The following is a 24,024-nucleotide window of genomic DNA, read 5'->3' as shown; positions in this document are numbered from 1 at the left end:
TTAGCCGTATAAGCTGAATAATATACCTTAGCTTTATAAGCTAAAAAACATAATCAAATGAATTAAGGAATATATATCCTTTTTTTAATTTCTGCTATAATGCAGCTATGGCCACTCTTAAAATAGAAATTCAAACGATGATTTAGGAATAGAAATATTAATTCCTACTGAGGGTGGAGGAGACTAAGGAAAGTTTCTCTGAAGAACCACTGAAGCTGGGCCTTGAGAACAGGCATATGTTAACCACTAGCTGTGGGGGGAGGATGCACACAAACAAGAAAGTATGGAGAAGCTGATTTTAAAATGAAAAGTGTCAGTTCTTCCCTCTGTCCTCCTATCCTGTGTCCCTGGAACTTCTCTTCTGTCCAGAGGCTAAGGGTGTCAAGGTTTGGATCACATAATCCAGCCTCCTGGGAGGAGATCCCTAACCCCAATGGACTACATGCCTTATCTCAGATGTGTCAAAACATCACACAGACTGGCAGCTAATACGGGACCTCCAAAATGAGGTCCTATCACTGAGGGGAAAGGAGAAACTACTGGAGACTTTTTCTACTGCTTATTTTCTTTCTCAAAGATAAAAGATAAAAATACTTGTATTTGAAAAATAATTAGTATAATATTTTGAGTATACATTTTAAAATACGGAATATACATCATTTGCATGACTATAATAGAGTCCTGTAATGTTAAAAGATTGGACATTCTAGAGATCTGAACTGAAGACTTGAAAGAGAATACACAGATAATACTCTTTCTTCCAATTCCTTATGTATAAAATAATGCTCTAGGGAAATCCATTACAAACATCAGAATTGTGTGAAGAATATTGAATAATATAGTGGGAGAGAGCATTAGTATCAAAATCTCACAGGTTAGACTACAGAGAGCTTTAATTTTTGCAAAACATATTAAATGATGTAAGATTCTAAATAAAAGCAAATACTGTGTAAATGGTGAAATAAGATTTTGTTCCTGCCATTCACATAAAAATTTAGGACTATAATTTCCCCATTTGCTTTTCCCCCAGTTAAGTCATCGCTAACAGGAGATTCTTAATATAGACAATTCATTAACATTTGCAATGTCCCTGCCTTTGGAAAATTAGCATTCTTTATTTACAAAATCTTTCCATAAGAGAATAAGACCAGAAACTCAAGACCCTACATAAACAAAGATAGTTGGCTTCCAAATGGATGTCAAAATTAACTGAGTTGCACTATAAATGGAGAAATATCTCCAACATAAAATTTTTAAGTAAAAATAAACAAGAACTCTAATCGCTTAACTCAATTTACAAAATCATCCAAGATTGAAAATGTGCCTGTCCAAACTGCTCTTTTTATAAGAGTGTATCTGTTTATTTGTATAGAAAAAATAGTACATTTGCAAAAGCCATTAAAAAAAAATTCTTAACCACAATTTTTAAAAAAGCGACTGGACACATTTAGTCATCCCTTTTAAGCATTAAGCTAAACTGGTTATTTATTTCTAAAATAAAAGCTTCAAGGCTAGAATCTTGATGCCAACTTTAGCCCAGAGCAAATTTTTACAATGACAGTGTTTGCTCTGGAAAGTGCTGTTTTAATGGAAACATTGTCAGACCTCTGTCTCCGGTAAAGCTACTAGATGCCCCATAAAGACATAATTTAAACTTCCAAACACTGGGGCCTTTTTTAGGTACTAATTGTCCTTTCAGAAATCAGAGTTCATCACAATGTCTCCAATGAATTGCCCTGTGAACTCAGAAAGCACCCTTTCACATTGCCCTAAAGTTCAAGTGGAAAGAATAAATGGCAGAAGTTAGATGTTACTGTTTGGTTCTTACATTTTTCTTCCTTTAATACTAGTTACAGCTTGAACTTCACCTAACTGACAAAGCCAACAGACTATTCAATTAGCTTTAATAGGATTAAAACACTGCCTTGGAACTACAGATTTAAATAGACGAATCTTGGCAAATATATCTTTCATGCATCCCATTAATGCTAAAATAAATGTGTTACCTGAGGCAAAATAAGCATAGTCAGATATTTTGGCATTTTACTTTTCAACTAAAGCATGTTTTCCCTTGTGGTAAAGTTTTAAAACCCAAAGTTTAAAAGAAAAATTGATAGGTGTGTGTGTATGAATTAAAGTTTTACTCAATATACGGGTACACTCTTCCTTGGTGATATTCTTCTGAGGTAAAATCAGGACCATGGCTAAAATGGATAACACATCAATAAATTTACTTTGTTTGAGGTGGGTAATCTCTAACAAGTTAACAGGCAGTTTTCCATGATCACTACTGCTCCCTTTACCCATATATACCAGGCGTGCAAAAAAAATGTACACTAGTGGACACCTTGGTCAATGTTGCTCAAGCAGTAGTTTGCCATAATCTGAAGTGTCTGGACGCTGATGGTAACCATTTTGAGTACCTCTTGTAATTGCAGAAGTCAAATATGACTTATATTCATCTTTTGTTATCAGTTTATATTATTACAATTTTAATACAGTTTTCCTTTCTTAACATGTCTACTTTTTTTGGCACCCTCTGTATATACCAGGGGGTGACAAAAAAAATTTATACACATTTTAAAAGATGTTACCTAAAATGTGCATTATATATATATATATATATATATATATATATATATATATATATATATTTATATTTATATTTATATTTATATTTATTTATTTATTTATTTATTTTTAATTTTTTTTTTTTTAATGTAAAAAATGTTGGTCACCTCAGGAGTCACTGAATAATTTCCAGATTGGACCTCTAATCCTGTGTCCAAAATGTACACTTCAGAAGTGAGTATGATCATTATTAGAAAACCCTCCACCTTCCATAGACCACAGCAAAAAGCAAGTTAAGTCCACAAACAGCACCCAACAGATGTTTTACAGCAATTTAAAACAATTCAAAGAAAGAATAGATTAACCATTCTTAACAAAGGCAAAAGAATTTGCATTGCTTTCATTGGCTCATTTATTCAACCAATTAACATTTACTGAGTACCTATTGAGTTAACAAATCAGCAGACTAAACACTTTGAAGTTTCAAACACAACTGTAGACTTGGGCCTTGTCTTGAAGGGAAAATTTCTTAGTAAGAGGCAAGATGTGACATACATGAAACCATGGTAAGACCCATGTATTCATGAACTCTGTAGTGTGGTCTAAAGAATATATATATATATATATATATATATATATATATATATATATATATTTAAAAATGGAAAGTAGAAGACAAATCTGCAGTTCAATTCATAAAAGAGACCTTCAATTTTGTGTTTTAAAGCAAAAGAAAATTTCTCAAAGATACACATGTGAGGAAGAGAGATGATAAAGATACAAGGCAACAAATAGGCAGAAAAGGGCTCTAGGAAAAACAATAAAGAATGCAGAATTTGAAGTTTTGAATTTTGAAGATTAAGTTTACCTAACCTACAATTTAATATATGACTTATCCAGTTAGATAGTTTTGGAGTGGATTTGCTTTGGGGTTTTCTTGTTTCTTATGTTTTTAACGTATTGCTTTGAAATTGTGCTCTTACCCAATGAATATTCTCTCTGTAACTTCATGTTCCCTACTTTTATCCTTACATCTATTTATTCCTAAAATAGTCTCTCAGTTTTTACAGAAAAATCCCCACTTTTTTTCTAACTATTATGAATTAACAGATTTCTGAAGCTCTGATAATGAAACAAGTCTCAGTGGATTTAAAAAATATATATATTCCTAAATGGATACACATTAAGGGGGAATGCTAGCTCTGAAAGTTCATAGAGAAATAACCCCACCCGGAAAAAAATCAGTATCAGAAATTTGGTTATGTTCACTTGTCTCATCTTCCTGAGAAACTAACTTTTTAAAGGTGGTTGCAAAACTATTGTACATAGGGTTTTCCTGTTTTGTTTCATTATCCACTTTCCCCAATGCTGTACAAATTGATAGAATTTATTATAAAAGTGAGATGAGTTTACAAAAACAAATACCACAAGGAAAATTGTAAAGTATAAGGAATACATATAGAAACCACTAAGACAGGTTAGAGACCAAGAAAATAATATGTGAGGTATTTTTAAATACATTAAGGAGGTAGAAGAGGACACAAATAATCTTGATCCCTCAGTGCGAGATTGTAAACACTACAGGGAATTTGCCCCCAGCATCTGGTAACCTGAATAATTTTATGAAAATCAGAATTAGTTTGAAGTCAGATGGGTAAGACCAACTGCTGTTAATGTGATTACTTTTTTCTCATTATCTAGGTCTAGACTAGACATCAGGTTTTAGCTTCCCATAAGCACTACCATGTAGTAACAAATGTATTTAAAATTTATATTTTTATTGGGATGAGATTATCAAACTTGTGGATGGTTTTCCTCTGCTCTATTTTTTTTTCATTCAGTGGTCAATTTACTATTTATTATTATAATAACACCAGTATTATAGAATAAGCTCGCCACATCTAACCTTTATGCTATAAATTGAACTTAAATTGCTAACTCCCATCAGATGCTAATTAAACTATCATTGATTTTATGTAGCACATTGTGCTTTAAATATATGTGCCTAGAATACCCAGCAGATGAATGCTACTTTTAGACACTAATAATGAGGATGTTGGTTATATGTTCAACTTTAATTAACAGGTATAATACCCACTTGCAAAGATAGCATTGAAATGGTATCCAAGATTTATAGAGTTTATAATACAGGGTTGGTTACTTAATATTCCGTTTAGAGTTTGACCTTTTCAAAATGTGGTCTAATATTTGGCCATAAAACCACAGAATTTTCAAAACTGTGTTGCATTATCTCACCTCAAAATCTATTTCCTCTGTGTTTTCTGTTCAATTAAAAATGAAAAACATTTCACTAATGCCACTATACCAACTGCAAAAACAAAAGTGTGTGACTTCTGGTATCTAGTCCTGAATGTAAGGAGCTTAGAAGTAGCCACTCCATCCTAAAAACAAGTGAAAAGCTGAACAAACTAAAACAAATCAACAAGTTTTCTTAAACCATCAGAAAAGTGAGATCACAGGGCAAACTCTTGCCCCCAAATTGGAGAGACTAACAAACAGATGTAGAGAATCACAACTTACCTGGGCAGAAATCCATAAGCAGAAAACATCTTGGGAACCGGAAGCATGGTAGAAAAACCTAAACTCTAAATGATGAATTGCTGGAGCCCCAGTAAGGACCAGACTGAGAGTGATAAAGCTCTAGGAGGACCCAGTTATATGAGGCCATCCCACTTTTATGAGGTTTACCTCCAGGAACTCCACCAGGTTCTCACAATGAATAATTAGAAAAAAAATCTCCACCTGCTTCTAGCAGAGGGAGGTGAAAAGCAACCAATTTGAAATAAACCAGAGTATTCTCTTGTTCTTAATAAGATCTTCCATCAGAAGAAATGATTTTATCAGATCCTAACCTACCTGGGAAAGGGAAATACCCAACTTCAGCCCCATGTAGCCATCTTGCCCCACCTAAAAATGTGGAAGTGTGGACTGAGAAGCTGTGAGGACCATAGTCAAGAGGCATAGACTCAGGCAAAGGCTGGGACCGAATCACAGGACTATAGATTGTTTCCCTTCCCCCACAACTTACCACAATATGAGTAAAGGCCTATTTACAGTGAATTCTTTCACTCAACACATCATGTCCACTTTTCAACAAAAAACTACAAGGGATACACAGAAGGTGAAAGACACAGTTGAGGAGATTGAACAAGCATCAGAACCAGTCAGATACAGCAGAGATTTTGGAATTATAAGACTAAAAATTAAAATCAAAGAAACAAAATAACTATTATTAACATGTAAGAGTTTTAGTAGAAAAAGTAAACAACGTACAAGAATAGATATATAAGCAGAGAGATGGAAATCCTAAAAAGGAATAAAAAAGAAATGCTAGAGATCAAAAACACTATAAAAGAAATGAAGAATGCTTTGATGGACTCATTAGTAGAATGGACATGACTGAGAAAAGAATCTCTGAGTTTAAGGATATGAAAATAGAAACTTCCAAAGATGAAAAAGAGAGAGAACAAAGACTGAAAAAGCATAACAGACTCTTTAAGAATTGTGGGACAACTACAAAAGGTGTAACATACTCGTACATGTAATGGAAATACCAGAAAGTGAAAGAAGAGAGAGAGGAAGAGAAAAAAATATTTGAAGTAATAATGACTGAGAATTTCCCCCAAATTAATGTCTGACACCAAACCACAGGTCCAGGAAGCTTAAAGGACATCAAGCAGGATACACATAGGCGTATCATATTCCAGCTCTAGAAAATCAAAGATAATGAAAACATTTTGAAAGAAGACAAAAGAAAAAATATCTTACCTATAGAGGAGCAAAAATAATATTTACATTGACTTCTCCTCAGAAAACATGCGAGCAAAAAAAGAGAGTGGAGTGAAATATTTGAAGAGTTAAGAGAGTAAAACACCAACCTAGAATTCTGTAACCTGTAAAAATTACCCTTCAAAAGTAAAGATGAAATAAAATCTTTCTCAGACAAGCAAAAATTGAGTGAATTTGTTGCCAGTAGATTTGCCTCGCAAGAAATGTTTTCAAAAATTCTTTAGAGAGAAGAAAAATGATATAGGTCACAGAAACTCAGATCGACATAAAGGAAGGACACCAGAGAAGGAATAAGTGAAGGTAAATAAAGCTTTACTTTTTCTTATTCTTAACTAATCTAACATAAAACAGTTTATTCAAAATAATAATAGTAACAATTATTTAATTATGTATGCGTGTGTGTGTGTGCACACTTACATATAAGTTAAATAGATAATAGCAATAATACAGAGAACAAGATGGAGAAAATTAGGGTTCGTTTATTATTACTAATTACTTGTACTACAATGAAGTAATATAGTGTTATTTGAAAAAAAAAGAAAGTGTACTTGGATTAATTGTAAACGTATATTGCAAACTCTAGGGCAAACCCTAAAAAAGTTTTTTAAAAAGTATAATGGATATGCTTAGAAAGGAAAGAAGATGGAATTATGTAAAATGCTCAGTGAAAACCACAAAAAGCAGGAGAAGAACGGAAGACAAAAATAGACACAAAGAACAAAGACAACAAAGATAAAACAGTAACAAATATGATAAATATTAATCCAATTATATCAATAATTACTTGAACCTCAATGGTCTATATGCACCAATGAAAAGACAGAGATTGTCAGAGTGGATCAAAAATAAGACTCAATGATATGTTGTCCACTCACTTTAAATATAAAGATTATATTTCTATATAACTATATATTATATAATGTATAGCCTAAAAGTAAATGGATGGAGAAAGATCCACTATACTAACACTAATCAATAGAAAGTGGAAGTAGCTATATTAATTTTGGACAGGGTATACTTCATAGCAAGGGAAGTTATCAGAGACAAGGAGAGATGTTACATAATAATAAGTCAGTCCTCCAAGAAGACTTAAGAATCTTTAACTATAGAATACATGAAACAAAAACTGATAGAATTTCAAGGAGAAATAGTTCAATCCACTATTATAGTTGGAAACATCAACACTCCTCTATCAGAAGTGGACAGATCCAGCTGGCCGAAAATCACTAAGGACATAGTTGAATTCAGCAATACCATCAATCAACTGGATATGATTAAAATTGATAGGTTACTTCATCCAACCACAGCAGAATGCACATTTTTCTCAAGCTCATATGGAACATTCACCAAAATAAACCACATTCTGGGCCATAAAACACATCTTAATAAATGTAAAAGAATAGGTTACACTGTATGCTCCCAAACCACAGTGGATTTAAACCAGGAATTGATTAAACAAAGAAAGCATAAAATCCCAAAATACTTGAAGATTAACCAGCTTTCTTCTAAATAACACAAGAGTCAAAGAGAAAAATTCAAGATAAATTTTAAAATATTTTGAACTAAATGAAAATGAAAATACAATTTATCAAAATTCATGGGATGCAGTGAAAGCAATGCTTTAACGGAAATGTATAGCATTGAATATGTATGCTAAAAAGAGGACCTATTTAAAATCAATCAATAATCTAAGAAAACCAGCAGAAAAGCAAATTAAATACAAATTAAACAAAAGAACAGAAGTAATGAAAATTAGAGCAGAAATAAAACTGAAAACAGTTTCACTTTACTCAGTAGAGAAAATCAATAAAACCAAAAGCTGGTCCTTTGAAAATATCAATGAAATCAATAAGCTTCCAGTTAGATTAAGAAAACACAAGTCACCAATATCAGAAATAAATGAAGAACATCACTACAGATTTTATGAAATTATAAAGATAATAAAGGAATATTATAAACAACTCTAAGTCCATAAATTTGATAATCTACATTAAATGAACCAATTCCTTGAAGAACACAATTTGCCAAAACTCACACAAGAAGAAATAGACAATCTGAATAGGCCTATATCTATAAAAGCAACTGAATCAGTAATTATTAACTTTCCAAAACAGAAAGCACTAGACTCAGATGAGCTTACTAGTGAATTCTACCAAATATTTAACAAAGAAATTATACCAATTCTGTACGATCTCTTTCAGAGGACAGAAGTAGAGGGAATGTTTTCCAACTCATTCTATGAGATCAGCATTACCCTAAACCAGACAGACATTGCAAGAAAAGAAAACTACAGACTAATATCCCCAATAAATATAGATGAAAAAAAACTTCAACAAAATATTAGCAAATTGATTTGATCTAGGTATACAAGGCTAGTTCAACATTAGAAAATCAACTAATATAAATCATCACTTCAACAAGCTAAAGAATTACATAATCATATCAATAGATCCAAAAAAAGCATTTAACAAAATCCAAAACCATGATAAAAACTCTCAGCAAACTAGAAATAAGTGAGAACTTCCTCAATTTGATAAAGAACATTTACCAAAAAACCTACAGTTAACATCATATTCAGTAGTGAGAAACCTGAAGCTTTCTCAGTAGTATCAAGAACAAAGCAAGGTTGTCCTCTCTCACCAATGCTTTGCAGCATCCTCCTAGAATTTATAGCTAATTCAATAAGACAAGAAAAGGAAATAAAAAATAAAGATTAGAAGAGAATAAATAAAAATGCATTTGTTCACAGATGACATGGTGACCTATGTAGAAATCTAAAAGAAAGAGCATGTTTACTTTTGTAAAAAACCACCCAATTGTCTTCCAAATGCTGTGCTATTTTGCATTCCCACCAGCAATAAGTAAGAGTTCCTGTTGCTCCATATCCTTGCCAGTACCAGTATTTGGTGTTGTCAGTGTTTTAGATTTCGACCATTCTGATAGGTATGTAGTGGTATTCCATTGTTGTTGTTTTAATTCAAAAGTCCCTAGTGACATATGATATCAAGCATCTTTTAAAATGTGAAATTGACACCTGTATATCATCTACAGTGAGGTATCTCTTCAGATTTTCTTGTCTAGTTTTTAAGTGAGTCATTTGTTTTGTTATTGTTGAGTTTTATGTGTTCTTTCTTCATGAGTTTTAAAAATCACATTTGATGGTTGCAGCGAAAGTTATAATGCCATCTGATGTGTGCTCAAAGTATGTAGAAAAATTAAGAAAATCACATTTTAAAAATGGGCAGGCTAAACAGACGTATGGAAGTTAATTTTCTGCACTTTAGTTAAAGTAGTAAAATGTCAATAGCAGTAGACTGTTACATATGTAGACTGTAAGAGTAGATATAGGTATACCAAAATGCCTAGAGCAACCAGTAAAAGCTATACAATGACATATATTCAAAAACACTGTAAATAAATAAAATGAAACTAAAAAATATTCAAATAATCCATAGGAAGGACATGAAAAGGAAACAGAATGAGAAACTGAGAGAACAGATAGAAAACAAATAGATTTATCCCTTAACATATCAGTAATTTCATTAATTGTAAATGTTTTGAATATATCAATTAAAAGACAGAGATTAGCATGTTGATTAAGCTATATGCTGTCTACAAGAAACTTCCTTCACATATAATGATACAGACAGATCTACAAGAAACTTACTCCAGGTATAATGATATAGACAGATTGAGAAGACAGAAAAAAGATATACCAGTCAAACCTTAACGTTTTTAAAAAGCAAGAGTAGCTTTATTGATACTATGTAAAGTAGACTTCTGAGCAAAGAAAATTACCAGCAACAAAGAACAATATTACATAATAATAAGAGAGTCAATCTACCAAGGAGACATAGTGACCTTACATGTGTTTGCACCAAGCAACAGAGCATCAAAATAAATGTAACAAAAACTGATAGAACTGAAAGGAAAAATCGGAAAATCCACAGTTTTAATTAGCGAGTTCAACACCCTATAACTGTTAAAGGAATTAAATGTATAATTTAAAAACTTACAAAAAACGAAATCTCTAGGCCCAGATGGCCTCAAGGGAAGAGTCTATCAAACATTAAGAACTGGCACCAACTCTACATAATCATTTCCAGAAAAAAGAAGAGTAACTAACATTTTCCAACTCAGTGTAAGGTCAGTATTATCCTGATATCAAAGTCGGACAAAAACAATAGAAAAAGAAAAGAAAGAAAGAAAACTACAGATCAATATCTTTCATGGACTTAAACGCAAAAATCCTCAACAAAAGATTATCAAATTGAATCTAACAATGCATAGAAAGAGTTCTTAAACATGACATCAAAATATAATCCATAAAAGAAATAATTAATAAATTGGATTTTATCACAATTAAAAAATTTTGCCCTGTGAAAGATTTTATTAAAAAGGTAATGAGACAAACTATAGACTTGAAGAAAGTATTTGCAAACAACCTATACGGGTATGACAAAGGACTTGTATCTAAAATATACAAAAAGAGAGACAGAGTCAGGAATTAGTTTGATCTTTATGTTATGTATGCAGTTCTCGTATAGGTTTACAGAATGTAGCACAATGGCTTGTGCTGTGTTAGTATTTAGGGAGAGAAATTTCTTCCAACTGATAACCCCGGATAGCAATGTGTGATAGATTCTTACAATTAGAACAACCCCCAAAAATCATACCTTTCTGTATCTACTCCATTACGTGTCTTCTTCCTCAGTGTGTTTGAGCTTAGCCAGTTGGCTCAGCTGATGGGACATCATGCAGGCGGAAGTTTAAAACAATTTCCCCTTTAAAGCTGACCCCCTTTCTTCCAGCTGTTAGAACCCTGCTACATATGAAGAAGCCAAGTTATCCTCTTGGAGACAAACGGTCTGACCGGTAGCCAGCACCAACAACTAGACTTTTGAGTGAAACTCTCTTAGACCATCAATCCCCAGGAGAGTGACCAGGTAGTATTTAGGATGAGCAGCAAAAGAACTACTAAAATGAGCCCAGCTGATACCGCTGACCCAGATAATCATAAACAAGTCAATCAGTTGTTATTTGGGGTCATTCATTTTCATAGTTGTAGGTATTGTGACAACACATAACTGAGACAGCTTATTACTAAATGTTTAACTCTTAAACATAAATGTAGGTAAATGGATTGAATTATGTAACCGAGTACTTTCATTTCAACTCTAATTTTAAAATCCTCTCTAACTTTTTTGATTCTGCAGATGTTCTTGGTGTTCTAAGGATCACTGAAGGTTGTAGAAGCATTAATGTAGGCGATTTGGAACATTGAACTAAGTGCGAATTTATCCAGAACCTACTGTGTACATTATATTTCAAATTTGCCAATAATAATTTCGGCTCCAAACTCTGCCTACTTTCTTAACATCAAATAGAGAAAAAAATAAATAAATTCAGAGTTTACTCAGAACCAATTAATGTAAATTTTACCAAATACACTTTCGTACAAAGACTCAAGTCTTGAAACATTGTGTCCTGTGAACTATTTTTCTTATCATCTGTTTCAAATAGTTTAAAGAAGTAGGATCAATTGCCAAACGTGGGGATCATCACTTTTAAATGATTAAAATGTTTGTCAGTGTAATTTTGCCAAATAATAAGTTACTAAGAATAATTTGTGGAACTTATTATTTAGATCAAACAATCTAGTAACCACATTAATATGAAAAACATTCCATTTTTCACCAGCTTAACTACAATAAACTTTAAAATATGCCAATCTTCATGCTTTAGGGCATAATTTGGCTACCAGCTGGGGTCAGGAAGCAATTTTCCCCATAGTGTAGTGTCACCAATTATCATAGGTGTAAAGAGAACAAGAGAAAGAGTCAGGGGGTTACACAGCCCTCCAAAGCATCTGGTATTAGATGCTCTATGAGAGAGAATTCAGGATAAGATGAAACATTCAATTGTTTCTGTATGTCAATTCCGATATTTCTATGAGCTGCCAATATGACACTCCTGCCACAAGGGAGGGATTTCCTACAGAACAGATGTCACTTACAGTATTCTGTGGGCTATCTATCTCAACAAATAATTGCTTGGTACTTTTGCCCTATGGCAAGGGTCTGAAAATGTGTTAGGGTGGGAACACACCATACCAGCAGATGGGCACAGATAAAAGAAAGAGCAAGAGCATACTGAATCGGAAATGCACGTGTAAAAACGGGGGAGGGGGGAGGCGGGGGGGTTCTGAAGCAGATGTCGTTCCTCATCTTCAATGACTAAAGCCCAAGATCAGAATTTTCTAGTTACAGTATTAGTTGTTTAGAAGTTTTATTCTAAAATTTCTTTGGATGGGTGTGTGTTGTGTAAGGCTACATTTTACTGAAACAAAGAAACCTTGCCTTTTTGATACAAGCTGCAATATCCATTTGAATTTAATGCATTTTGCTTAAGGCCTGAAACTGATGTGAAGCTCCAAACAGCAGTGCCACCTCTCCCCCACCACCACCCCCCCAACCCCCAAAAAAGGAAAAAACTAGACTGGGATAAGAGGATGGACACAAAGACTGACAATGAAGGATAAAGTACAATTGAGATGTGACTTGCCTGAGAGAGACAGCAAGAGAGGGCAAAAGAGTTCTTTTAAAATATCAATAAGAGAATCAAAGAAAGCGAGATCCTTTTTCTGATAAAAGGGGAAAAGTTAATAACAGTGAAGAAAGAAGGCAATTGCAATATGCTCCAACTGTAATGGAAAAAAAAAAGATGAAGGTAGAATCAGAAAGTAACCATTTTAAATAAGTTTAACACATATATAGCTTTCATACTTTACACAATTCAAGGATTACAATTTTTAAAACATTTAAACTATTTGTTCTGATAGGAGACATGATTGACTATCCAAATAATGGGTGGAGAAGGAGAAGGAGTGTTTTTGTTCAAGAGAAATAGCAAAGGAATTTTTACTTTTAAAATATCATTGATTGCAGAAAAAAGCTTGGGGGTAGGGATGGGAGATAATATGAATTTATTGTAAATTATTAAAAGTCATTAAGTGATACCTCAGAATTAGAAAATGCTAGAGGGTGCTATTGATACATTTTGGTGACTACAATTGGACACAAGCAATAAGTGCTTTGAACATTTTCTAAACAAAATTAATTTGGTCATTCAATAATATCTGAAAGCTGGGATTCAATGGAACATTTGTTCGTGTGTTGGCAGAGATGATTCTAAGGAAAATTCTAAGTTTTGCTTTCTAGTATCCTTTTGTATTTATTTTAATCTTAAGGAATATATTTGTATCATAAAATATTAATCCTACCACATTTCTCTGTTTTCAAAGTTTAATAATCCATTTTCAATTGTCAAGATGGAAAAAAAGGATACAAAGTCCTTACCGAAGAACATAATCTCAATTTTTTCTTCTGCTATGGTCCAGCTGAGAAAAAGTATAGTGTAAGGGAAATTGCCTAAGAAGAGATCATTCACTCTTCTGAGGTCTCCAAGCAAGAATGGTAATAGGAGTAAATATATACCAACAACACCAGGCAACTTATGGGTTGTGGGCTTTATCTTAAAGGAATGGGAAGCCACTGAAAAGCTTTTGCTGGTGTGTTTCCCTATTTGGGAGAAGGGTACCACAGTCAGATCTACATAGAGAAAGATCCCTGGGGAGACATGTGGGGAAGGACTGCATGGAAACAAGACAGGAAGCACGAGCTCATCGGTATGAGGTATTATAGTCACATACGCAGATGAGAAGAGATGGTGACCTTGACAAGCATGGTGGCAGCAGCAATAGAGGGAAGTGGATGGATCTGAGGACTACGTGTATTTATGAAGGACATTCAACAGGAGTTTGCAATAGCAGAAATGAAAGGGAGAGAGAGGGTGAAAGGCTGATCTCTGTTTCAAGGCTTGAGCGAGTGTTCAGATTATGAAGTTGAAAACCCTGAAGAGTGAGCAGGGTCTTTGTTCCATTTTATTTGTGAAGGAATTCGAGGACACTAGATGACTAATCTAGTTTGGGCCATATTGAGTTAGAAGAGGCACCGAGGTCGAACCAGTGGATATTTGGATGTGTAGCTAAAGGAGGACTCTAAACTGAAAACAAGTATTTATAGGTTTTTAGCATTTACATTTATTGAAACTGTGATAGTGGAAAAATTTGCCTGAGGATAGTGTAAAAAGTCAGAAGTAAGTAATCCCAAAAATGGAGTTTTAAAGAAAACTATTTATTAAACAAACATTTTGTATTCGTTCTAGTCCGCAGTGCTATATCTATAAGACAGACCAAGTTCACACTCCCACGCAATTTACATTTTAAGTGTTGAACAAAACAATGAAACAGTAAACAAATAAAGAACAACAAAACCCCCAACATGATAGATTAGGTATTTTCAGATACTTTGAAGAGCTGTGTAGGAAATAAACTGAGATAACAAGTGCCTGGAACATGGGAAAACACATGAAGGACGGGGTGAGAAAGTGGAGCAGGCAAAGAAAGTAACACAAATTTGAGAAGATATAAGCACCCTGTGTTCACTGCAGCACTATTTACAATAGCCAGAATATGGAAGCAACCCAAGTGCCCATCAATAGACGACTGGACAAAGAAGAGGTGATACATATATACAGTGGAATATTACTCAGCCATTAAAAAGAATAAAATCTTGCCATTTGTGACAACGTGGATGGACCTTAAGAGTACTATGCTAAATAAAATAAATCAGGCAGAGAAAGACAAAGACTATATGATTTCACTCATATGTAGAATCTAAAACAAAAACAAAAAACAAAACAAACATACAAACAAAACAAAAACAAACTCATAGAGAACATATGAGTAGTTACCAGAGGGGGAGGGGTTTGGGGGTAGGGTGGAAAGGGTGCAGGGGGTCAATTGTAGATGGATACGAACTAGACTTTGGGGGTGATCACTTTATAATTTGACAGTGTTTACAGATGTCGAATTATAATGTTATATACCTGAAACTCACATAACAAAGAAGAAAAAAAAATCCTTTTGTAACCTTAAAATAAAAAGAAGAAATTTAGACACAGACAGGCACAGAGGGAAGACCATATGAAGATTCAGAGAGAAGACAGAGGGAAGACCATATGAAGATAAAGAGAGACCTCCTGTAAAAATATAAATTTCCGTTGTTTAAGCAAAAAACAAGATGGCCCCTCGAGAGAAAGCAGAGCAGGGAATAGGCATAGGTCTCTGACAGACAAAGGGAAACTGTTGTAAGTTGGAGCCAACAAAGAAACAGAAAATGGAAAGTTATTTTTCTCTCTAATAAGTCCACAAGGAAGTGAAAAGTGTTTCTGCCAAAACTGCTGCTTACACAGTGTGCAATCAGACTGTACAAGTCTCAAAAAAGTTGTGGAAAGACAGTGTCTTAAACCGAAACTCTAGAAAGTTGAAAGGAAAGCAGGAGGGATTAGGCACTGCTGAAACGAGTGAGCTGAAACAATTAACAAAACACTAAGACAAGACATTTCCTTAAATCTTGGGCTGAATTTCTTAGCTTATATAGTTATATATTAATATTTAAAAATGTAACTTGGAATGGAAATGTATACCCTTCCAGTTTTTCTCAATTATTCATGTTTCAGATTTTACCCACAGGGTCAGTTACCACATATAGACGACATTATTCATCTAGTGGAAGCTACTAGAAATAATTAGCCTCTATATATCTGGACTTACATATTTAAAAAATAATTGAAAATGAATATAGCACTGTTGCCACTAAAACTTAGCAAAACAAAGTTATATGTTGAGTACATATTATTTTAAAACTCTAATAAAATACTTTTCGGCCAATCCTCATGATACGTACTTATGAATTGTGCATTCATAATTAATAACTAGTAGTTACCTCTCCTAATCCTAATAATTCATTTAAAGTTTCAAAAACAGGAGACAGACAAGGAAAAGTTGGAAATGGACAACAATCTTCACATTTATGGAGGGAGATTATAAAGGCAAAGGTGACCAATTTTCTGCTTCAAGATAAGTAAAAGAAAATTAGGCTAAAATTATAGGCCAATCATTGTGAAGGAGAACATTAATATTACAACTTCTTTGGATGCTGCAATATATTACCCAGAAGGTTATAGAACCCTCTCAGCTTCATTACCTAAAGTCGAGGCAGACCTTGAGAAGCAAGTACTGATTAGTAAGAGTCACAGCGCCAGACTGTCTTGAACTTTCGGACCCTCAGGGAACCAGTGACTCCCACACCTTGGTTCCTTGGCTGCAGGGAGCGATTTTCCTCCATTAGTGATCTCTTGGGCCAGAAAGCTATTTCTCAGTGTATGAGATGCTACGGTTCTCACGTGCATACTAAGTGTTGCTCAGACAACACAATGGGATTAGGTGTCTTCTTTAGGCTTCTTGATTATGAAGTTGATTATAAATTGGATGAACTTAGCATAACACCAGAGCTACCATATCAGTTCATCCATTACTCACTAGCCAATTGTAGTAGCTACATTTGCTTAGGTCTGAATCATGCATACTTCACATTCATAACAAAAGAGAACTTTCTGAAAGAAATGCCTTCATTCAGATTTTTTACAAAAAGAAACTTTTTACAGGTGATACATCTTTGTCACTATGTTTTCAGCTTTACAGCTTCTGTGATTTCTACCCCTTTTATCAACACTAGATTCAGACACACTTTTAAAATATGTAAAGTATAAAACACAAGACACTTGATATAACTTCCTTTTTCTTTTTTTGTCTGAATTTAATTAGGTTTTACGAGGTTTTTCAAATAGATAACTTCAAAAGGTTGTTCAGTAGAAATGTAAATGAGATTTATATCTGGATGAAATGACCAAATCTTACAGTTTATTTAACAAATTTAGGATACCTGAAGTACAACTAGAAATGGGGTCTAACCATGGAAGATCTACAACTGATTCTGTGAATGATTTTCTTTTTACTGTCTTCTCTTGTTCTATAGTGTTATCTCTGCATTAGAGTTAATATCCTCAATATACAACTCTTGTGGATCTTTCCCTTTCTGTATCCCAACTCCTTTCTCTGCAGCCCTTCTGCCATTTGACCCCAGAGAAAAAGGTAAATGCCAACACTGGAAAAGGAAGATGTAGGAAGTTTTTAGCAGACCAACGAGAAATAATGTGTTTACACACACACACACACAGAGTTATACAAAAAGGACAAAAGGAGACAAGACAACAGATATGAGGGTCCAACTCTATTTAGGGGCAAAACCGTTACTGTGTATGCAATGGAGAGTTTGCAAAAGAACCGAAACCCTGAGAGAGAGGAAGAAACATAAACAATAGGAGCTTTTGCTGTTTTCCATTTAGACCTCTGATAGCTTTGAGTGACCTCAGCATATCAGAAATGATGACTTGACAAATATTCCTGCAGGCCCCCCAGTGAATAAGAGGTGGCATGAGGAGAGCCCAGCCTGGGATCGTGACTGAGGCCCAAGGTCCACTGGCACTGACAGCTGACGCTGCCTCTGCCCAGAGCAGGCCCTGAATCCCATCAGCCACACACCTAGCAGGAAGCCAACAGAAAGCCAGGTGGCCAGGCCAACCAAGAAGCATTACAGAGGAATTCGTCAGGTCAGAGAACTTACGGACACATAGCTTCACCTCACACCCAGAAAGACAGGGTTTGCTAGAAAAAGAAGATTCAACCTGAAAGTAACCACTTTAAACTGCAAAGCTTTAACTGGAAAGTTAATTTTTTACCTCACTATCTGCTCCCCAATTAGCCATCTCATCCTCCTCCATCTCTTATCACCCCCTACCCCTAGTAAGATATGAATGTTGGGAGGGCAGTGAGGAATTCAAGAGAAGTTTGAAATTGTTATAGAAAAGAGACTACATTTTTCTTGTAATTTTTATCCTTTCTACACATTATCAACAAATGAAATTAACATTGTAAGAGGCTGGATCTCCCCTTAGAGAGTCTCTCCATTCACACCCAACACAGGGCTGGCTCCTGAGCCTGCTTAGAAGGAAATATTATTCCAAAGTCTCCTATTTTACATACTCTAAAACAGTTAAATTTTATGCTTTAAAATAAATTAACCAATATTTATTGAAACATATTACAATGCATTATCAAGAAAAGTCTCGTAATATAGTATTTAAAATGTGTATCACAGCACGAGTCTCTAAAGCTTACAACCCTTTACAGTAGAGTAGCATGCCTCAACATTCAAAAACTCAAAGTTATGCGCTACTTGACGACTTCAAGCAGAGCTTTGAGTGAGCAGTCCCTCCTAACTTCAGACAAGTGTCTGCTCCTCAGCTTTTTAAGCAGAGAAATTTAGTTTTTATCACATCATATAGTACTGATCAGGCTCTGAGATGCTGACGCATGCTAGCCAAAGATGCTAAGTTAACCAAATGGTCCCATTGCGTAAGGCGTGTCTGTCCACATATCACTTCCACGGAGTCTGAAAACTATATCCATCACATGTTTATTTTCATTTATTTTTCAATTTAGAGGCTGATTCTGCTCCCAATCAGAAACAGAACTTTTTAGATTATATAAATAACCAAAGTTTTAGATCTAGAAAATACATCAGAGTCAAACCTACTGCAAATGTTCCAATCAAACTTGACAGACTTTAGCTTAGTGGACAAAATTAGACAAACGCCTCCATCCTGCAGATATGATTTAACAGATCTGATAATTTAGGGTGTTAACTGGCCGAGAACGAACTAAGGCAGCAAGAATGGTAGCCAATGGCCTATGTCAACAACCCCAAACTGAGATGACTGCCTGGCTCATACTGACTTCTTACAGGCCACGGCTGGAGAGCACTGCTCCCCACTTCTCTTCCACCCCTCCCAACAGCCGTCAAAGTGAACATCTGACCAGTAAAAACTGAGCAACTGAGCACAGCTCTCACCATCATGCCAATGACTGGGCCAAGAGCTGGAAAAGTGACCCCGGCAAATCTTTATCTGGAGTTTCTCACCCTGGAGCTGAGTAACATAAGCCTCCATTTTCCTAAGTGGCAAGTTGTGAGGATGTGAACCTGGAGGGAATGAAGCCTACAGTTTGCTGCAAGGAGGACTTGGTCCCAGAAAAAGAAGACATGCAGAGGAAAGTACAGGTGAGAGACAGGTATGTTCTTAACAATATTTGAAGTCCTGGTTCCAGTGACTCCTGAATCAGCCATCCTTCTGAGTAGCAGACAGAAGACAACAAGTTCTTTCTGTGGCTTAACCTACTTCTATCTGGGTTGTTCTTACTGGCAATCATCTGGGTCCTCACTAATAAAGCTAGTAAGAACGTGTAAACCCCAACTAGAGGGACAATAATAACTGCCAGCATCCTTGTGGTCACAGAACCATGACATTCTTGATACTTGTGTAATTTTGAGCTAATTTCTTACAATCTCTGAGCCTCTATTCATTGTCTGCAAAATGGGGCTCACGGCTACTCTACTGAATTACTGAAAAATCAGGAATAATGCATGTAAAAGCCTTAGCATGATGGCCCTCCCAGCGCTTGCTTAATAAATGCTAAAAATGTTGATCTGCTAACGAGGAGGTGAGGATGATGATGACAACCCCAAGAAGACTGTAGACCTCAGAATCTATCTGGTCTTTCCCTTTAAAAGCATGCCTGCTTCAACATGTTTTAGTAAAGAAAGTTACAAGGACTGAAAAAAGGGTAATAAAGTCAGAAATGATTATAAACAAAACATATTTGTTACCTTAACAAGCAATTTTTTTAAAGCTTACTTTACAATTAATACACATTTGTGGTTGAAACTTTACTAGACGTTAATGGAACAGTTTTATTTTTTTAAGAATAAGTTTAACATGAAAGGTAAAACAAAGGTGATTAATATAGCTATTCCCTAAGAATGGATGGAGCAACACTTTTAGATGCCGCTCAAATGTCTCCACAATAATAAAGCTTCCCTGCCATCACCAAACACACACACGGTTACTATGCACCACACCATGGTGCACAGTTTCTCTTTCATTGTATTTATCTATTTACCCCTCTATGTTATAATACCTTTGTAACAAGGTCTCTATTTTCATATCTGTATCCTATAATTTATAGCTTAAGAACTTGGTCAAAAGTAGCTGTTCAAAATATAGTATTTAAATTATTATGAATTTTAGAAGTGTACCGGGAGAAATGGATTCCAGTGCTGTCTCCACCACTTACTAGGCATGTTCTCTTAAAGAAGTTACTAGCGCTAGGGTCATATACTTACTGTGTTGTCCTTCAAAGTGATGTACTCTAACCTCCTACTGTGTTGCGTTTGGCACCTATACACACTGAGATAGACCCTCTACAAAAAATAACCTTCAATCAAACTTCATACCCACTTTTGGTAATTATTATCCCTCACATTGAGCCACTCAACAGAGGAATGCCTCAAAAGGCCCCAAGTCGTAGCCACAGCAAAGCACAAGGAGGAGTCCAGCTCCAACACACCGTCCTTTCTGTGCACCACACCCCTTACTTGTGTGAGGAATCTTGGGTCCTTTAGAAAACTTATTATTCTTCATCTTCCTACACATACAGCACAGCTCACTGACTGGTTTCAACAGTCAAATGAGATGATCCGAACCTTCCTTGTAAAGTAAAAATGCTCCCAAATATCAAGTCGTCGTATTATTACGATAATGATGATAGGAAAGAGAAAGTTATGCATTTTGGATGCTTTGTTGCTATAATATTTACATGCTGTTAAATGAGCCACTTACTGGGAATCGTAACCACTTATTCAGAACTGGGAGAGGGCTCTGGATATTTATTCTTGTTTTCTCTTCCACTTTTTAGTACAATTAAAATGTATGGATTTTCAGAGGTGATTACCTACTATATTTGCTTAGAAACTATGGCTCTATATGTATACAGATATATACCTTAGGAACAGATGATAATTGACTTGAAGAGATTTCTGGTCTTACTGGGAAAAGTCTCTGAAACATTGGTTTGTATGAAAATTGCATGTGGAACTGTGTATGCTGGGCCCTGGCTTCCTGGCTGAGTTGAAGTCCTCTCTTCTTTTCTCCTAATTGTTCTTTCAGTTGAAATTGGAGTCCGGTTAAAGCTTGTAACATTTTTCTTCTTTTCTTCTCACTGTTAATGGATATGAAAAAGAGGAGTGCTGCAAAAAAAAAATGCAAAAAATTATTTTCTTTTATCTTTTGAGATTACATATTGTAAAATAAATCTAATAAATGATAGGGGAAGCATCTGAAAGAAAAACAAACTCATTCTTTAATGGTTAAGGTTCACCCATAAACATACAATTCTTAATGTTCAAGTTTTTTTAAAAAAAAGATGAGAAGAAACAGTTGGCATGCAGCTAACAATTGTGTTTGGAGATTTGTGTCTGACTTTGTTATTCTGAGCAAAGCCAGGTATCAGTCTCTTGGGATTATGTACAAAGGCAAGAAAAAAAGTGGACGTGTACAAACCTCAAAGGTGACTGCTGGGTTAATAAAACAGTCTGTTTTCTGTTCACCCCACTCTTGCTCTCAGTGTGCAAGTATATTAAAATATGTCAAAAGGAAAACCATTCGCTGTGCAAAAATAATTCAGCCACAAGTCACAATTGCCAGCTGGTGGACTGCCTCAGTACATTTAAGCACACTAACAAGTGACCCATACATCTCCCTGGATAAAAGTTGTATCCTCATTAAAAGAGAAACAAACACAAAATAGGAACAACTGTCACACAGAAAAACAGACCACAATAGATACCACATTTCCCCCATCCGTTTCTAACTTGAGCTATTGCAGACTGAAGAGAGGTGCTGTCCTAGAAGTAACCTCTTAAAAAGCCATGAAAGTAAAACAAGGAAGCTGCTGGAGGAACTGAATGGGTAGCTAATGGCCACCCATACTATGGTTCACTGTATCTGGAAAAACATCTTCTTCTTTCTAGTCTCTGTAAAATCTCATGCTACATAAGACATTGTGATAATGTGGAGTTGCTGCATTAAACAAACACACCCTAGGGAATTTAGAATTAATGCTCTAATGTATATCTTTAAATAATCTCTTAGAAAAACTCTGATTTAAGCTGTTATAAGATATGATACCAATCTTTGCTTCCTGCTTTTCCTCTAGAGAACTGTATCATTGATATAAACCTGCAAAAAAAAAAGAAGTTAATGTTGCTCAACTCTAATAGTGCTCTTCTTATTTTATAGTATATTGCACATTATTGTAAGGCAAACACATACATTGGATGCTCAGTGTGATAACTCCAGTCCTAGGCATAGCAGGATATGTCAGTGGAGGATGTGCCTTCAAAAGGTAGGTAATAATCTACAATAATAAGAAAACAATATTTGAGGGAATATGCCTAATTACAAAAGTGTGGTATTAGCAATTATTTCAAAGCTGGGTAAGGGATTCCTCCTGTATACAGGCGACACCTTTGCTCAACGATTTCCTCAGAAGTTACCATGCACTATTCCACTTGTCTGTTTCATCTTCTCTGCCCCTCATGCTAAAATGCAAGCTCCTCAAGGGCAAGAATTCTTATATGTTGTTTCTTACATGGTTGGAGCCCCATCTCATACAGCCTCTGGCACACAGTAGGATTCAACAATTATCAATTGGTTGATTGGTTAACCAATTTGTACACTCGATAATTTGTACCCCACTTTGAACTACCAACTCTTTAGTGGAAGACAGCAGAAGAACTGTAAAGAGAAGCTGAATCTAGGAATAGACTACCAATTTCTGTGACAAACTACAGCCCAGGAAAATGGATAACATGCAAAAGGCAGAACTACTCAACTCTGAATAATGCTTTAGACTGGATTATATAGAACAATCATTAAAATAAAATTAAAGCCCAATATAGGAGTGAAAGTAATAAAGGATCAGAAAACCAATCTGAATAAATTAAATTGTCCAGGCCCAGAACAATTATATGAGCTTGGAAACAAAAAAATTATTTGAGGAACCAAAGTTAATGATAAGAGTAACTTATTAAAAATGGGAAATGATAGATTTGGAAACCAAGGACAGTGAGTTTGATTTTTAGTTCCCATGAAATGCTACAGCAGATTATTAAACAGTCTATGAAGTCATGAAAAACAAAGATTTCACTAGGACCTGCAGTCAAAAGAGTACTGTATGTAGGCTAAAGTTCTAGGTTCATGTTTTGTATGTATGTCCTGGTCACTGCACTGACTTTTCTTTATCCCTATTTGTTATGGGTTGAATTGTGTTCTTCTACACCCCCAAAAAATCAATATCTGGAAGTCCTAACCTCTGGTATTTGTAAATATGATCTTATTTCATAATAGAGCCTTTGCAGATGTCATTTAAATGCAAGTGAAGATGCAATCATATTGGAGTAGGATAAGTCCTTAATCCACAGGTCTGGTGTCTTATAGGAAGAAGAGATGAGACACAGAGGAGATGCAGGAAACTTCACCGGGTGAAGACAGAGGCAGAAATTGGGACTGCACTGGGCAGAAGCAGGGAAATCTCCCACTGAGCCCCCCAAAAGGATAACTCCTGCTAACAACCTGATTTTGGACTTCTGGCCTCCAGAATACGAGAGAATAAACTTCTGTTGTTTTAAGTCACCCAGTTTGTGGTAATTTGTTGTGAATCTAACAGACCATTCTACAAAATGTAATTAGTGATGTGTCTTCTTAAGGTGATTTGCAGGAGGA

The 24,024-nt window shown here is 35.0% G+C and overlaps 1 protein-coding gene across 2 annotated transcripts in view; it reads right to left on the bottom strand.

Moving 5' to 3' along the window:
* Nucleotides 1-24,024, bottom strand: part of TFEC (transcription factor EC) — a 191,632-nt gene that overhangs the window by 119,128 nt on the left and 48,480 nt on the right. For both annotated transcript variants that reach the window (XM_019743198.2, XM_074315689.1), the window contains exon 2: nucleotides 21,244-21,488. In XM_019743198.2, the coding sequence (XP_019598757.2) occupies nucleotides 21,244-21,441 (198 nt within the window). In that variant the 5' untranslated portion in view covers nucleotides 21,442-21,488. The remainder of the gene's footprint in view (nucleotides 1-21,243; nucleotides 21,489-24,024) is intronic.

The sequence above is a fragment of the Rhinolophus sinicus genome, linkage group LG11, assembly GCF_036562045.2.
Source record: "Rhinolophus sinicus isolate RSC01 linkage group LG11, ASM3656204v1, whole genome shotgun sequence".
NCBI lineage: Eukaryota > Metazoa > Chordata > Mammalia > Chiroptera > Rhinolophidae > Rhinolophus > Rhinolophus sinicus.
This window is presented reverse-complemented; position numbering and strand designations above follow the sequence as displayed.